This window comes from Brassica napus, chromosome C6, assembly GCF_020379485.1.
Source record: "Brassica napus cultivar Da-Ae chromosome C6, Da-Ae, whole genome shotgun sequence".
Taxonomy (NCBI): Eukaryota; Viridiplantae; Streptophyta; class Magnoliopsida; order Brassicales; family Brassicaceae; genus Brassica; species Brassica napus.
This window is the reverse complement of record NC_063449.1, coordinates 16641932-16659296: the sequence shown is the minus strand read 5'-3', so window position 1 is coordinate 16659296 and position 17365 is coordinate 16641932. Positions and strand designations below refer to the sequence as shown.

At 31.5% G+C, this 17365-nt stretch overlaps 2 protein-coding genes across 2 annotated transcripts; both read right to left on the bottom strand.

Annotated features, from left to right (window-relative positions):
* Positions 1-409: 409 nt before the first annotated feature.
* Positions 410-2332, bottom strand: LOC125588371 (glycine-rich RNA-binding protein 10-like). Its single transcript, XM_048759684.1, has 3 exons — positions 2253-2332; positions 1056-1309; positions 410-414 (listed from the first exon to the last, which is right to left on the bottom strand). The coding sequence occupies exons 1-3, from the start codon at positions 2330-2332 to the stop codon at positions 410-412; spliced, it is 339 nt and encodes a 112-aa protein (XP_048615641.1).
* A 735-nt stretch (positions 2333-3067) lies between these two features.
* Positions 3068-6142, bottom strand: LOC106406209 (beta-D-glucopyranosyl abscisate beta-glucosidase-like). The gene is made up of 12 exons (XM_013846831.2): positions 5761-6142; positions 5588-5657; positions 5435-5490; positions 5279-5354; positions 5108-5185; positions 4878-4965; positions 4515-4779; positions 4315-4424; positions 3966-4218; positions 3736-3838; positions 3543-3654; positions 3068-3449 (listed from the first exon to the last, which is right to left on the bottom strand). The coding sequence occupies exons 1-12, from the start codon at positions 5920-5922 to the stop codon at positions 3242-3244; spliced, it is 1581 nt and encodes a 526-aa protein (XP_013702285.1). The 5' UTR covers positions 5923-6142; the 3' UTR covers positions 3068-3241.
* Between the last annotated feature and the right edge of the window lie 11223 nt (positions 6143-17365).

Sequence of the window (17365 nt, the reverse complement as noted above, 5' to 3'; positions counted from 1 at the left end):
ATAGAAGGAAATGTAGATTTGTTATTTTGCCTTAGTAGTTCGAAATGTTTTCGGTGTATTGTGCATTCTACGTTGGGTAGATCATTGTGTCTTAGGCAAACTGCATATTCTAAGTCGTCGTAGATGGTAGATTTGATATTCTAACACATTTAGCCTATTTTTGAACTTACTGTTTCAAACATTTTTTGAATCCAAAAATATTTTTCATATATGCACATGTTTGACTATTTCATGTTTTATATATTTTTTTAAAAAAAATTGCATTGTAAATATTGATATAACTTTTTATTTACAAGAAGGGTAGTTAAATTCCAAAAATGATAAAATTTGATTTTGTACCGAGGGGACAATTTTTCCCAAAATTCCTATTTTTTAATTATTTGTCTTTTATTATTCTGTGGTAATATGATTATCCTGCACTCGGAATGAAACAGTCATAAGACCATGATTAATCTGGATTCTTAGGGTGGGGTTCTTAGCTTCGGTTAAGAACAGTTTCTTAGTTTTTAACTAAGAAAAGCTAAGAACCGACTCTTAAATAAGAGATATAATAGCCGGTTCTTAGCCGAAAAATGTAAACAAAACAAAAAATAAAAAAGTGTCAAATCATGATTCTTAAATCAGGTCAAATTAATCATGCTAATGTCCCGTCCCGCTATGATTCAGATCTGACAATATATAAACTTAATAATTGAGTCTCCACTAGTCATAAAAGAAACGTCACAATCGACGAAATGTGGGGAGAGGGGCCGAGGGGGAATATAAATGACGGTATATTTACCTTTTTGTTCCAAAAAGAAAAGGTAATGCATTTTATTAGAGTGAGTTACACAAAAGAACATTTTTCTATTTTTTGCTGCACAAAAGAACACATCTCACTTGGTACACACAATTAATGAAACCAATATGTGTGTTTATACTCATTTGCCCTTCGCTTGGTTCTGTGTATTAAGTTTTGTAGACGAAGTTTTGATTTTAAAAAGCAACATTAATATAGTTTGGTTGCTCATTAAATTTTATTGGCTTTATTATTATTGTTTCTCCGCAACCACCACCTCCATCTCTTCCGTTAAGGTATCCACCACCACCTCCACTGCAGTATCCACCTTTACATTTTCCACCACCACCTTCTATAACCACCATTTTAACCACTACCTTCGTTGTCATTGCGTATCCACCACCACCACCACCACCACCGCAACCACTTCTACAACGGTATCCACCTTCACGTCTACCACCACTGCATTCTCCATGACCACCATTTTCTCCGTAACCACCACCTCCTCGACTTCGGTATCCACCATCACCTCTACCACCAAAGCATAGTCTAATCTACCAAACCCATCACACCTTCCTTGAAAGAGCAAATGTTTCGAAATCAAAAATCTTAATTGAAGATTAGAAAACTTGATTGATTTTTCTGCGAATTCAATTTAAAAAAAGCTCAGAACCACCACCGTCTTCACCGTTTGCCTGATTCCTTTTTCACGTTGGATCTTTTTTTATTTATTTATTTTAGTCAGAGATCTTATTTTTTGTTCTTATTTAGATATGTGGAGTATATAGAGATATATGTAAATAGAGATATATATATATAAATAGAGATACGTCGTTGTTTAGTTCGATGGAGTAAATAGAGATAGGTGTAGTTGAAGAGTATATATGACAAACAACACACATAGAGTACATAGAAAGTGTGTGACAAGTATGAAATGTCTTTTTGATGTTATTATAATTAAAGACAAAAAATGTCTCTGGAAGTAATTTTTTCTTTTATTAAGAAGTCATATATAGTTAAATTTTAAAACATATTATGATATCATGCATTTTATAACAACCACACACTTATATTAAAACAATACTCGTAAGTCATAAATGGTTATCCAATTAGGGTTTACAGTACTTATCATGCATTTGTCCAAAGTGTTTTTAGTTTATAATTCTTTAAAAGTAGGGAAATGTAATTTCTTTTAAATAAAAATTTAAAGCTTATAAACTTTTTTTCATTAAAAACAAAAACAAAAATAAAAAAAATTCGTAGCAACCCAAAACTTAAGTAACTTTTTTTTGTAGCCATCTTCGATTTTCAAGAATAACAACGTATTATTGCATCCACATCCACAAGATAAAATATGCAACCATAAATCAAAATACTATTGTTGATCAACTGTTACAGTTGTATTAACTGTTACTGGTTTTAGTAAGCAAAAGTATGGTAATATGGTAATTTAAATTATATACATATAAGATACTGATAGCTATGCCTGAGACGGATCGGGTATCCGGATAATTTTAAGGTGTCCGGATCCAGATCCTTATCTGGCAGATCCATAATTTTACTATCTTTATCCGGATTCGGGGTTTTCGGATATTTGGATGTCGGATATCCTTCTAAAAATTGTAATATCCGGCGGATATCCGGATCCGGATTTGGATACTTAAAATAAATAAAAAATAATATTAATATATATATATAAAATATTAACAATATTTTTAAAAATATATATATATAATGTCTTTAATTATTTCTATGTATAATATTACAAAATTTACATAAAATTTATATATACTATTATAAAAATAAAAATATATTAAATAAAATTAATTTTTATATATAGATATTACTATTTTTGAAATATTTATTAATAAAACTTACGAATCCGGATATCCGGACTTAAAAATTAAGATATCCGGATCCGGATCCGGCATTGACGGATCCAACATTTTACTATCCGGATCCGGATTCGGCCCTTCCGGATATCCGGATTTTTGGATCGGATCTGGATCGAATCTCGGATCGAATCTGAATCTCGGATAAAAGTTCCAGACCTAGTGATAGCTAGACTTTTTACATTTTACCCAACTTGGTCTTATGAAGGAAATAAGATATTAATATACTTTTAACCTTTTTATATAGCAACACAAGTTGATATATTGTTAATAGTTCTTGGTATTTAATTGGTGGTTGGCTCTGAATCTTTTTATCTATTAATTCTTTTCGTTCGAACATTCCTGCAATTTAAGTTATCATTATAACACGAACTAAAAAGAAGGCAACACCATAATATTTTGTTGACGTAAACAACATTTTATTAATACGATGACGACGACAGAACCTCAAGCCTGGCTAGCATGAAAGAAACCATAGATAAAAAAAACAGATAGTAAATCCTCTATAACAAGACTCTTGCAATATTACGTTAACTTTTCTTCAGAGGATTCAAGATTTGGATTCTTGATCTTAGAGTTCTTCCCTCACTATCTTGGAAGTTGGAAATCCCGGCTTAAGAAAATCAGCATACCATTTGCCTGAAACTTTCTGGTGACGGGTCAAATTGTTTAGGAAATCGATGTAGTAAAGCCCGAACCTAGCCTTGTAACCATCTTGCCACTCAAAGTTGTCCATCAAAGACCACACGTAGTATCCCGTAACGTTCACCTTGTCGTCGCTACAAAAATAAAATAAAAAACAATCATTTTCATCATATTAATTATCTATTTAGTGTAACGTGTCTATTAGTTTCCTTTTTAAAAAAACTTACCAAATGGCTTCGTGCAAACTCAAGAGATGCCTCTGAAGATAATATTTCCTGTTGTGATCATTTGTTCCAGTTGCAACGTCATTGTGAAGGTCTCCAAGATCCTCTCCATATCCTTTAAAGAAAAAAGAACAAATTGAGTTTTATCAAGGTAAACTTGTGATATAGTATTTGAGTTTTGAACGTTTTTTCTAACCATTCTCAGTGATCATAATTTCTGGGTCACCATAGTTGTCCTTGATATACTTCAAAAGCTTCCTCATTCCTCTTGAATACACATCCAGTTTACCACCAGCAGGCTGATTAATGAAATAAACAATTCAATTAGCTAGTGTTATATGTTAGAAACCTATATTAATTAGTACTATTATAGATTTATAAAGTAAAAAAAAAGGCAAGTGTGAGAAGAAAAAAAGATTCAATTACCTTGCTACCAATCTTGTATCCATCCACAGTCTTACTTTCCCATTGAACAAGAGAGTCTGTCGTCCAACTCGGGTTCTTGGAATCACCGGTCTGCATATTAGCTCCAAACAATGATGTATAATAATTCATTCCAACAAAATCTGCAGAGTTCTTTAGGATTCTCTTTTCAGCTTCAGTGAACTTTGGCAATCTATGACCAATGCGATCCTTCATCGACTGTGGATAGTCTCCGTAAGTTGTTGGATGCAAATGCCTGATTTTTAAATAAAATTAATAAAATAGTAACATAAGTTTATATTAGAAATTAACTAGTGTAACTTTATATTAAGGTGTTAAATAATTATTTTACCATCCCAGGATGAAATCAAGCACACGTTCAATGGGAGCTCCAACACTCTCAAGGTCGGCTGGTTCGAACCAAGCTGGACTGTGTGCAATTCCAATTTTACCTCCAGCACACTATAACAAAGGAGACAAAACTTATATTAATGTTTATCAAATAAAATAAAAATAAAATAAAAGATAATACTCGTGTAATTTAAGATGAACCTGTTTGCATGCTCTGAAGGCTTCAACGGAATAAGCATGAGCCAAGAGTAAGTTGTGGCTGACTTGATAAGCTTCGAATCCTGAGCGTCCATCTTCACAATGCTTTCCCCATTCTTGAATGTATGGTGAACAACGTCCCGGAGCTTTCTTTCCGACGTCGTAACCGGCACGACTAAACACCCATGGCTCATTGAATGTGATCCAGTTTTTCACTTTGTGTCCGTATTCGTGGAAAGTAAAGTTTGCATATTCCGTGAAATCTTTCCTAAATTAACAATAACAAAATAATCATTTAGTTATTAAAAACTATATAAATATTGATTCAGAAAAGAATTCATCTATATACATGAATCAACAACTTACACAATGTTACCGCTCAAGAAACCACCGTATTCATCTTCTAAGTCTTGAGGAGTATCCCAGTGAAAGACTGTTACCAGTGGAGTAATCTCTATATTCACAAAGACAAGCGAAGTATTTGTAAGTATCAATTAATTAAAGATTTTTTTTTGTTAACAAGAAAAAAGTAAGGTTCCACCGAGAATTAATTAAAGATTTTTAATAAAAAAATTCGGAGGTCAGAAAATAATTACTGTTTTTAAGAAGCTCATCGATGAGGTCGTGATAGAATTGGACTCCTTGTTTGCTGATTCCCTTTGACATTCTTCCATCTGTTAATTATTTTGCAATTCCACTTATTATTTTCATGTAATAGTTTTAACCATAAGAAAATATTGATGAACATTTTAAAAATGAAAACTTACGCGGAAAAATTCTAGGCCACGCAATAGAAAGTCTAAAAGCATCAGTGTTGAGGTCTCTCATCAACTTGATATCTTCCTGTTACCATAATAAACTTTATTAGCCATAAAAATAAAATTAAAACACAAGGTAAAAATTTATGGTAATTTATATTTTACCTTGTAACGATGATAGAAATCAACAGCGACATCAGCGTTATGATTTTGGCATCTATCTGGAAATTTATTTCAACATTTTTTAAATAAATTATGCGCATAGTATAAATTATATATAGGTATATTTACAAAAGAGAGAAATAGAGAGATACATACGTGGGTATTTCTTAGTGAAAGTGTCCCACATGCTTGGACCTCTGCAGCCCTCATCAACAGCTCCTTCAACCTATATTACAAACCACAAATAAAAAAATAAAACAATTAATAATGATAGAATTAAAATTTATAAAACATATTTTTGAAAGAAAAATAAAATGTCAAAGTTAGACCTGGAACGCTGCGGTTGCGGTTCCCCAAAGGAAACCTTCAGGAAAGCTAGCTCTGCTAAACTTCTCAGCTTGACGACAGACAGGTTCACTGGCTTTGGCTCCGACCAAAGTTAGAACCAGAACTAGCCCTAACAGTAAAGGAACCCTCTCGAACTTCACCATTTTGTGTTTCTCTCCTTCTCTTTCACTCTAAAGACTGGTTGAGTGAATTGGTGAAGATGAAGTGAGGAGAGATTGTGTTTATATACAGTGTTCTGTAAGTGTTATAGTGTTCTACTCAATGTGATTTCAGTACCGTCACCATAATTGCGTTTTGAAATTTAAGTTAGGTCTTTTGTCAAAAAAAAGAAATTTAAGTTAGGTTGAATTTTAAATTTAAACAGAAAACGTGTTTCTTCGTTACAACGGCGTGGGAACAAAAAGAAACCGCTTTTTATTATTATTTACGAGCGCCAGTCATTATATGTCTTGTTTTCTTTTTTTTTAATTATAAATCTTGTTTTTTTTTCATTATAAGTCCTTTTTGTAAGTCTTGTTTATAATATATACGGTAATTTACTTTTCAATCATATATATAAGATTTTAAATGACTTGTTTGTAGAACCTATATATTGGAAGCTTTCACATCGCATGTATAGTTATTTGCTGTATTATTCTGATTTTATCATACCAATCACCACAAGTTCACAAGCACAAGTGTATTAAGTTATCTTCCTATAACATATTCAGGAACCAGTTTGGTATTATTGGCAAGTTCCACATTCAGGAACCATGGCTTCTCTTCTGAAGATTAGATCTTAATTAACCGGGTCTGTCAGGTTGTTGTGATTCAGTCTAATGTAAAAAAAAGGGATTTAAGTTAAAGCAAAAAGGTCAAAATACCCCCATAATCTGTAATTGACACGAAATTTTGAGTAATACATAACTCAACAAACAATTATTTGGCAATTGAATATTCTCCTTTGAAAAAACTGGTATGTTTTTGGAACTTTGTCCGACAGTCCAAGAGAGGTAGAGAATACCGTTGTGAAATAAGAAAAATGGAATCATTGGTTAGTTACGTAGTATTAACCACCACGAGAAGAGGGAAAAAACGTGCCCAAACAAAAGCTCTACTCTCTTTTTAGTTAGAAGTGCAATGTAGTCATTTCACAAACTTTGTATTTGCATATGCATTTATAAGTTATATTATATGATGGATGTATCTAAAAGTTTGGTGGAATAAATGATTCCAAAGTGATATATCTGTAACCTTATCTAACGTTACATATTACAACTAGATTAAGACCCGCCCAAGCAAACAATATATATATAAATTATTTTATGTATTATATATTCTTACATATTATGAAATAATAAATATATATTGGATAATTAAAAGTTAGTAACTATTACATATATATAATTAAATTGGTGCGAACGTATAAATCAATTTTATTAATCCAAACAATTTTTTTAAAAATTTGATAGGATATGTAATTAAATTTAAATGATATTAACATACATAGTATATTTTTAATATTAATATCTATTAAATGATGCTTTCTACTCATATATATTTTTATCATGTGTATCTTTAATAGCAAAAACTTTAAATTACTGATAACAAAATTTTTTATTGTGGGATTAATAATTTTAGTAATTTATAATTTTTAAAAAATTATCAATGTTAGTTCAAAACTTTTATCAAAAAAAATAATTCAAAGTAAATTTTGAAATTAAAATATTTATTTATTCAATATGGTTTATAGTTTAATTTATAATGATATATATACATAAATATTTTAAATCTTAATGATTAATTAAATTAAACTTTTATTTATATGATTTTGTAATCATTTGTATTTTGTCATAATAAAAATTTTAAACCATGGATCGCAAAATTTGAATGTGAGACTTTTAACAGTTTTAGTAATTTATATTCGTTTTTTTAAAATTCAAAATATAACATATACAGAAAAATCTAAAATTTTATAATATGATTATTGTGATTTTTTTAAATTATTTTAATAGTTTAAAATTAAACAAATTTGATAGAAGATATATTATTTTTTATCAGATCTTTATTATTTAAAATCATTAATTTTCATATATACTTTACTCACATTAGGCAATTCCGTAATTTTTATTTAAAGAAATAATAAATGACATTAATAATGAATTTATGGTTAGTTTAATAAAAAGCTTATAATATAATTAGATGGACCAACATATTTCTTTAATAATTCTAAGAATCATCATATTGATGATACGTGGTTACAAAAAGAAGTTGTAATGTTTCACAAATAATATATAAGGGATATAAGTGTTACACGTAAGCATGGGAGACATGAGATTCCTTTTCTTTAAATAGATAAGTGTTGCCTTATTAAATAATTTGGGATACTTTTTAATAAGACATCAGGTCACCATAGATGCACGATTGAAATTTAATTAACAAATGAAATTCTGGAAATTTGGCACCAAATTGTCTTTTATGTCGTAAACGTATTATAATTTTTTGTAGATGTACTATTTGGCAAATTTTGTTATTGAAATAGATGATGCGAGCACTAATAAAAAAAAACTGGGCACTAATTATTTATTTTTAATATCTGATTATTATTTTAAAAACGTAATTCACAACTGGGACACTAAAACATAATATCTAATTATTATTTTTAATTTCTAATTATTTATCATAATGATAATTCAGAATATACATATATATATATATATAATATGACATCATTTTATAATTGTGCAATTTTAATTAAGTGATGGTAGCTTAAACGTTGCAGTCTTAATTTTGTATTTTGGGATGTACTTATAGAATCTCAAACAAGTTTTAATAAGAAGTAATTCTCTTATTAATCAATCACAAGATTATCAAACCACAAATCAAACTCACACAATTCATAAGTGATGCAACACAATTTACATCTATTCTCCTAAACTTATTAGTGATAACACAACACATATATTTCCTAATCCTTAAAGATAAACATAACATATTAGAATTATGATAGCTTAGAACTTAAGCTATTGTCAAGCTTAATCCAACATTCTCCCCCTTAAGTTTGAACTCATCTTCACTCACAATTTGAACTCCAATCAAACTTCTCATTTCCACGAACTTAACTCTACCAAGTGATTTAGTTAAGATATCAGCTCGCTGCTCATTCCCTGGAACATGCCTAACTCCTACTTGCTCGTTCTCAACACACTCCCGTATGAAGTGAAACCTTCGATGAATGTGTTTGCTTCGTCCATGGAAAACTGGATTCTTAGTCAATGCAATAGCGGATTTATTGTCAACATGTATAGTCACCATCTTGCTTGTTTGACCGACAACTTCACCTAACAGATCATGTAACCAAATTGCTTGTTTAGCTGCTTCTGTCGCAGCCATGAACTCAGCCTCACAAGACGATAAAACAACTATCTCCTGTTTCTGTGAACACCATGATATTGGACTTTGATCAAGATAAAACACATGTCCTGTAGTGCTTTTACCGTCATCATCATCAACATTATGAGAAGCATCGCTGAACCCCACAAACGAGAGACTAAGTGTAGTTGTCCCTCTCAAGTACCGTAATACTTGCTTCAGTGCAGCACCGTGAGACTCCTTGGGAGCCTGCATATATCGACTTAAGACCCCCACAGAGAATGACAAGTCTGGTCGGGTATGTAACAGATACCGTAAACACCCAATGCTTCTCCTATACTCCTTTTCATCAATGCTCTTCTCGTTAGGTGAATTTGAAAGTTAAACATTCATATCCATAGGTGTATGTCTCAGGTTGCAGGCGCTCATCCCACTTTCTTCAAGTATCTTTCGAGCATACCGGTCTTGTTTTAGTATAATGCCATCGTCACACTGTTGTACTTCAATTCCCAAATAATAAGTCAGCTTCCCAAGATCGTTCATCACAAACTTCGTAGACATCTCTTGCTTAAAGCCAACAATCGATTGCAAAGACATACCAGTCACAAGCAAATCATCGACATATACTACCACAATGAGAAGACCGTTTTTCTCTTCCTTTCGATACAGAGATGGTTCTTTCGAGCAGCGTTGAAACTTAAGCCCCACGAGAATTTGATTCAACTTAGTATTCCAGGCCGTAGGTGCTTGTTTAAGACCATAAAGTGACTTCTTAAGTTTGTAGACTTTGTGTTCCTTTCCAACAACTTGGAAACCTTCCGGCTGGTAGACAAAAACTTATTCCTTGAGTTCTCCGTGTAGAAACGCAGTCTTTACGTCGAGATGATGAATTTCCCATTCCTCGCAGGCTGCTAAGGCAATGATCAAACGAATTGTTTCGATGCGAGCTACAGGAGCAAATACTTCATCGTACTCAACTCTGTGTCGTTGGACATACCCTTTTGCTACTAAACGAACCTTGAATTTACTGATACTCCCATCTGCGTTTCTCTTAATCTTGAAGACCCACTTTAAACCGATAGCTTTTGCTCCCAAAGGTAGGTCAACGAGCTCCCAAGTTTCATTCTTCTCAATAGATGTTATCTCATCCTCGCAAGCTTCAATCCAGACCTTCAGTTTCTTTGCTTCGCTAAAGTCCCATGGTTCGTCATTGATTATCATTAGGAGTCTTTCACACTCTATTTCTGCCATAAGAATGTAATCATCCAAATATGCTGGTTTGTTCACCGTTCTTATTGATCGTCGTGGTTGAGTTTGATCCTCTTCGGACAGGGAATCACCATCATTCTCCTCTTTTTCCTCATCTTCTTCGTTTTCATTAATGTCTTCTGTTTGAGTAGCCTCTTCCGCTTCTTGGACATCTTCTTCTTCTCCAAATCCCTTTAACGAACACAAGACTGAGAATGGACTATCATCTGATCGCGATTCTTTGCTCCAGTCCCATGCTCTGTTTTCCTCAAAGACAACATCACGGCTAACAACGATCCTCTTGGTTGAAGTATCATACAAACGATAGGCTTTCGAACCAGGTTCAGTCCCTAAGTGTACTAGACTTCTCGACCTGTCGTCAAGCTTTTTCCTTCCAACTGTCTCTGTTCTGACGTAACATACGCACCCGAACACCCGTAAGTGTCCAAGATTTGGCTTCCTCGATCGCAAAGCCTCGTACGGGGACATTCCTTGTAGTGATCTGGTTGAGATCCTGTTGATCAAGTAGGTGGCATGTCTCACTGCTTCCCCCCCCCCCCCCCCCCCCCCCACAAGACATTAGGGACACTCATATGCTTGAGAATGCTTCTTGTCATCTCGAGAAGAGTTCGATTGCGTCTTTCAACCACGCCATTTTTCTGTGGAGAATAGGGTGCGGTCAGATGTCTCTTGATGCCGTTCTTGTTGCAGTAGTCCTGAAAGTCTTGGCTCGTAAACTCTCCACCACGGTCTGTCTGAAACGTCCTTAGCACTCCTTTAGTTTCTTGTTCAATCAGGGATTTAAAATGCTTGAATTTTTCGAAGGCTTCGCTCTTCTGTTTGATCAATATAGTCCACATGTAACGTGAATGGTCGTCGATAAGAGCGAACACATATCTCTTTTGTGACGGTGTTGATGGCGTGATAGGTCCGCATAGGTCCCTGTAAATCAGTTCAAGAGGAGCTGAGGCTCGGAATGTAGTTGCTTGTGGAAAAGGTCTTCGTGTTTGTTTCCCAAGCAAGCAACTTGTACATGTTTCTTTCTTGATAGGAATGCTAGGAACACCAGTGACTAGTTTATCGCTGATCATCGTCTTCATCGTTTCTGTGTTAACGTGTCCGAGCCGTGCATGCCACTTCGATGACTCGGTTGTTCTAATCTGTAAACACTTAGCATTCTCTTGGACTTGTATACTTACTTTATATAGCCTGTTCTTCGATCTGATTGTTCTTAACATTAGTCCACCGAGTCGATCAAACAACAACAACATGTCATCTTTCGTACATACTTCACAATCTGCTTCGGTAGCTTGCCCTAAGCTAATGATGTTACTCTTTAAGCCTGGTATGTAGTATACGTTGTTCAGAATTTTTTTCTCGCCTCCTTGAAAAATAAACTGAATGGAACCTCTTCCTCGTATATCGATCCGAGAATCATCTCCAAATCTCACTTTTCCCGAGATTGTTTCATCAAGAGCGATGAAGAACATATGGTTCCCACTCATATGATTGCTTGCTCCATTGTCAAGGTACCATATGTTCTCCATGTCGAGGTCTGCTTTGAAAACGCTTGGATTCACCTTTTGTTTGTTTAGGTAAACCAACTCATGCATCATCAATTCATCAGCCTCATGCGTATCATCGGTCTTCTTCTCAACGGTTTCTTGCAGTTTAAGTAACTTGTCAGGACAATCATTCGTGTAGTGTCCAAGCTTGTCGCAATAAAAACATGTAATGTGAGATGTGTCTCTTTCTTGTCCTTGGTTCTGCTTCCATGCGTCTCGTTGTTGCTGAAAGTTACCACGACCACGACCTCTTCCTCGCTAGCCGGAACGACCTCCTCTTCCTCTATTCGATTTATTACCACTGTATCCATTGTAGCCACTTTGTTGTGACTCTGAATTCGCATACATTAGTTTCCCTTGATCATCTTGTTGATCTTCATCGTCTTCACAAATTCTTTCTTCGTAAGCCTTTAAACGTCCGACGATATCTTCGAAACTTGTTGTGTTTAAGTTAAGAACTTGTTCAAGAGAGGCGAAAATGTGAATGTACTTTCTTCTTGGCAGGCTCTTGAGAAACTTCTTTACAAGTTTTGCTTCTTCTATGACTTCTCCCAGAGACGCAGATTTCGAAGAGATCTCGGATAATTTCCCAACAAACGCATCAATTTTGTCTTCCTCCTTCATCTTTAGTCTATCAAACTCCACCATTAGGGTTTGAAGTCTTGCTTCTCTTACCCTCTCAGCTCCTACATGTCTCGCTTTAACTGCATCCCACACGGCCTTGGCTGTGTTGAGATCTCCAACCTGCAGTGTAAGTGCTTCAGGAATGGATTGAAACATTAGGACAATGGCCAAGTTGTTCTTCTCTTCGGTTTTGTTTCCAGGATCAATGGCTTCCCATACTTTATTGACCTTGAGAGCAATCTTCATTCGCATGGCCCAGACAATATAGTTTGTGGAAGTCAGCATCGGAAACCGGATGGAAGACGGTCCAGTCTCCTTAACGCCTAGCTCGGGTTCAACCTTAATGTCGCTCATGGTTCGTTAGTCTCCTTTATGATCGTTCGAGATGTATGGCTCTGATACCAAATATAGAATCTCAAACAAGTTTTAATAAGAAGTCCTTCTCTTATTAATCAATCACAAGGTTATCAAACCACAAATCAAACTCACACAATTCGTAAGTGATGCAACACAATTTGCATCTCCTTATATAGGAATATATATCTCCTAAACCTATTAGTGATAACACTAACAAATATATTTCCTAATCCTTAAAGATAAACATAACATATTAAAATTAGGATAGCTTAGAACTTAACCTATTGTCAATCTTAATCCAACAGTACTCAGTGCCTCCAAAGTCTAGTTTCTATTGCATCCAAAATAGACATATTTTTTTTCTTTTGAAACTCAAATAGACAGATATTTTATATTCAATTTTTTTTTTGGTTATCATTTATATGCAATTTGCTTCTTCTTCTTTTTTACATCCGAACTTACATGTTCAATATGAAAAAAGCACATAAAATTCGGATGTTAACATACTCATAACTTATTAATGTATTCCTCTATTCTAAATAAATATATATAAATAATGCTGGAGAACAAAATCTTTTACTACTATAGCTTTTTTTAAAGGTGTCGTAGACTCGTACAGATGTTCTAACAAAATGCTTAGAAACTGAAATCTATAGTGTGCAGTGTTTTGCATATATTTTAGTCGTAGACTTCGATATAAACATTTTAACAAACACCATGAGCATCTTTTATCCACTCTATTTTCCGTTCCAAACATTATTTTGAAGTAAAATATTTTTTAGCAAAAAAAAAAAAAATATATATATATATATATATATATATATATATATATATATTCTAACTTGTTCTATTTTTCAGTAAAAATTGATTCTTTTGTTTGTTTGTAACACTCCAGTTAAAATTGGAATATAAAGTGTATTTACTCTATAATGGAGAAATAATTTTTATTACTCAAATTTTCTACTCACTATTTCCAACAAAGAACATAATTGGATGTTGATTGTTTGTTGATTGTTTGTAGTTTTTAAAATAGTTTTGGTTTTTGATTTTCTAAAAATACTTTTTATCTGTCAATATTTTTGCAAAATAGATTCCCTAAATTTTAGAAAACCAGATTTTAAAATAATTATCGACTTCTTAGCAAAAAACCAAAACCATATTTTCTTGGTTTTCTTAGGCAATGTATGTCATGATTTTTTCTTTTTCTTTTTATTGAAATATTAATATTTCTATATTTATGCATTAATATAGCATAAAATAAAAAGAGATTAGTGATAAGTAGTAACAATTCCAAATTACTAAGAATCAACAAAAAGATTTTTGTCTAGTATTTAAATTTAAATTTTAAAACTACAAAATAACTAGTAAAAACATTTTCTGGCTTTTTGTTTTTTGTAGGTTTCTTAAACGCCTTGTTAATTATAATTTTATTATTTTTAGTAAAAATATACTTACAATCAAATTTAGAAAGAATAATATTTACAGCACAGCTTAATTTTGCTAAAACTATTAAATTTGAATTATTTTATCTAATAATGAACCGATGGTCACATTTTTTTCTTTAATATATCAAACTACAAAATAACTCATAAAAAAATTAAACTTATCATTAAAATAAATTTATTTTCTTAAAGTTAGCCAATACAAAATATTATGTATAAATTTAGTTGTATAAATTTACCTATTAATAATTTTAGCTAGTTTAGTAGTAAATAATTGTTTTATTACTCTACTATATTTGCACTAAAAACTTGCAGTAAAGTTAATTATATTTTTAGTTATAAGTATTACACATTTATTCGAGTTTAGTGTATTGTTTTTTTATTTTAAATTCTTGCTATTATTACATCAAAAAAAGTTCTTGCTATTAGTATTTCTTTTATAATATTTAATTTATATTTGAATTCTATAAAATGTTTATGTGTTTTTGGTGATAATATATTGTATTTTTTCTATTTTTAAAAATAATTATTTATAGTTTTAATAATATTGTATATTATTAGTTTGAAAACTAAAACTAAAATCCAAAACCTAATTTACCATCGAGTTTTTCAAAAAACTACCTTAAAAAACTAAAGTCTTCACCAAAAACCAAAAACCAAACCAAGCAAACAATTTCATTTTGGAATTATTTCGGTTTAGAACAAATTGAGATAATTTTTACACAAAAAAAACAAGAGTTATTCTTGGGTTCATCCCCTAGGGTGAACCTCTAGGTTCACCAACCAATATGATTTCATTATTTCAAATTCAATATCTTTTAAAAAAGGAAACAAAATATTGGCAAGTTATATTATGTTTTTTAAAAAATAAAAAAATAAAAAAATAGTAGTTACAGAAAAAAAACACTAAACCCTAAATCCTAATTCCTAAATCCTAAACCCTAAACCCTTGGGTAAATCCTAAACCTTTGGGTAAACTCTAAACCCTTGGGTAAACCTTAAACCCTTGGATAAATACTAAACTCTAAATAAAAACACTAAACCCTAAAACTCTAAACCCTAAACCCTTGAGTGTTTTAGTGTTTAATGATTTTGATTTAGAGTTTAAGATTTATCCTACAGTGTAGGGTTGATCCAAGGGTTTAGGGTTTAGGGATTAGGATTTAGGGTTTAACGTTTTGCTTCGACGTTAACATTTTTTTTTTATAATTAGTACTATTTTTTATTTATTTCTTCTTACTTTTTAATTTTAAAAAGATAATATTAATTTGACAATATTTTATTTCTTTTTTTAAAAGATAATCGAATATGAAATAACACAATACTATTGGTCGGTGAACCTAGAGATCCACCCCTAGAGTGAACCTAGAGGTCCACCCCTAGGGTGAACCCAACAATAAGTGAAAAAACAAATGGAGTTAATGACGGGACCAGTCCACCAAATGGAATTTTGCATTATTGTATACTAAGAAGAAAACAATTCACTCGCCATGTCGTAAATGGCCTTGAAAAGTCACCAGCATTATTGTACACTGAGAAGAAAACAATTCACTTGCCATGTCGTAAATGGCCTTGAAAAGTCACCAAAATCATTAATGCTTTTGTCTTTCTGAAGGATATAAAGCCGGAAAATATCGTGGTTTCTGAAGAGAATCATTAACCCACTGTGCCGATAGAGACACCATCACCTATCACTGAAATTTTTGGAACCAACCAACTTCCGGAAAAAAGGCTTTTTTCGACCTTAACTATCCATACTGTGCATTTTTATATTCAAACAAAAAATAAGTACTAAATACAACCTAAACTAAAAAAGTAATTTGAATCGTAAATCTAAACTCTAAATCGTGTGCATAAACCTACATTGACTAATATTGCGTTAGTCAACTGTATGTTAGACAAAACAACGTCGTTTATTAGATTTAAAATATATATATTTTGATTTGTATATACTAAGGGAAAAAAATATTTTTGTTTACAGATTTTATTTAGTACAAATTATAATTGCATCAATAATTTATGTATTTTAAGTTTTTTTATACTTTTACACACGTAATGAAACTAAAAATGATATTTCATAAAATATTCAATCTAATTTTAAAATGAAATTTCTCAAATAGTTATCTGATTTAAAATATTTAAATTTTAAAAATCTATATATAATAGTGACTATAATTTTTTCTTAAAAATCAAAGCCTAACTTTTGAAATTTAATTTTGTGTACATTGTTTATTTTAAAAGTTAGGTTCTGATTCTTAAGAAAAAATTATAATCAACTATTATATATAGATTTTTAAAACTTAAATATTTTAAATTATATAACTATTTGAGAAATGTCATTTTAAAATAGTTCTAAATAAAATTTGTAAAAAAAATTAATTAGATAACTATTGATGCAATTATAATTTGTACTTAATAAAATTTGTAAACAAAAATAATTTTTCCTTAGAATATACAAATAAAAATATAGATGTTTTCAATCAAATAAAGAGACAATAAAAATGTCGTAGCACTGTGGTTGAGAGTTTAGATCTACAATTCAGAGTTTATGCACGCGATTCAGAGTTTACGTCTACATTTCAAATTATTTTTTAGTTTAGGTTGTATTTAACACTTATCTTTTGTTTGAGTATAAAAAGATATGATAAAAATAGTAGAGATCGAAAAATGTGCTTTTCCCAACCAATTTCATACTTCCATAGAAGTTTTTTACAAGTGTCAACATAAATGTCAAATATAAAAAAAGTCATATTTAAATTTATAAATTGAATAACAATAATATAGAAAAATTCTCTAGGATAGCTTTTTTAAAAAATTTGTCACAAAAATAGTTCTTAATGAGAAAAAAATGATCAAAAGAAGTTTTATTAAAAAGTAAAAATATATTTATACCCTAGGATTAACTATTATAAATTTAGAGTTTAGAATTAAATGGTAGGATTTTGAGGATTTTAAAAATTAAAATTAAAATTTTCAAAATAAAAAGAGGTTATTATGGT

Bases quoted from the DNA above. Each gene is read 5' to 3' on its own strand.
- LOC125588371 (XM_048759684.1), bottom strand. From the start codon at position 2,332: ATGGATCTGCCAGATAAGGATCTGGATCCGGACACCTTAAAATTATCC. The intron at 1,310-2,252 runs GTATCTTATATG...CTTTGGTGGTAG, and splicing joins CGTCTCAGGCATAGCTATCA to AGGTGATGGTGGATACCGAA.
- LOC106406209 (XM_013846831.2), bottom strand. From the start codon at position 5,922: ATGGTGAAGTTCGAGAGGGTTCCTTTACTGTTAGGGCTAGTTCTGGTT. The intron at 5,491-5,587 runs GTATGTATCTCT...ATAAATTTCCAG, and splicing joins TTTCACTAAGAAATACCCAC to ATAGATGCCAAAATCATAAC. The intron at 5,186-5,278 runs GTAAGTTTTCAT...AATAATTAACAG, and splicing joins GTGGCCTAGAATTTTTCCGC to ATGGAAGAATGTCAAAGGGA.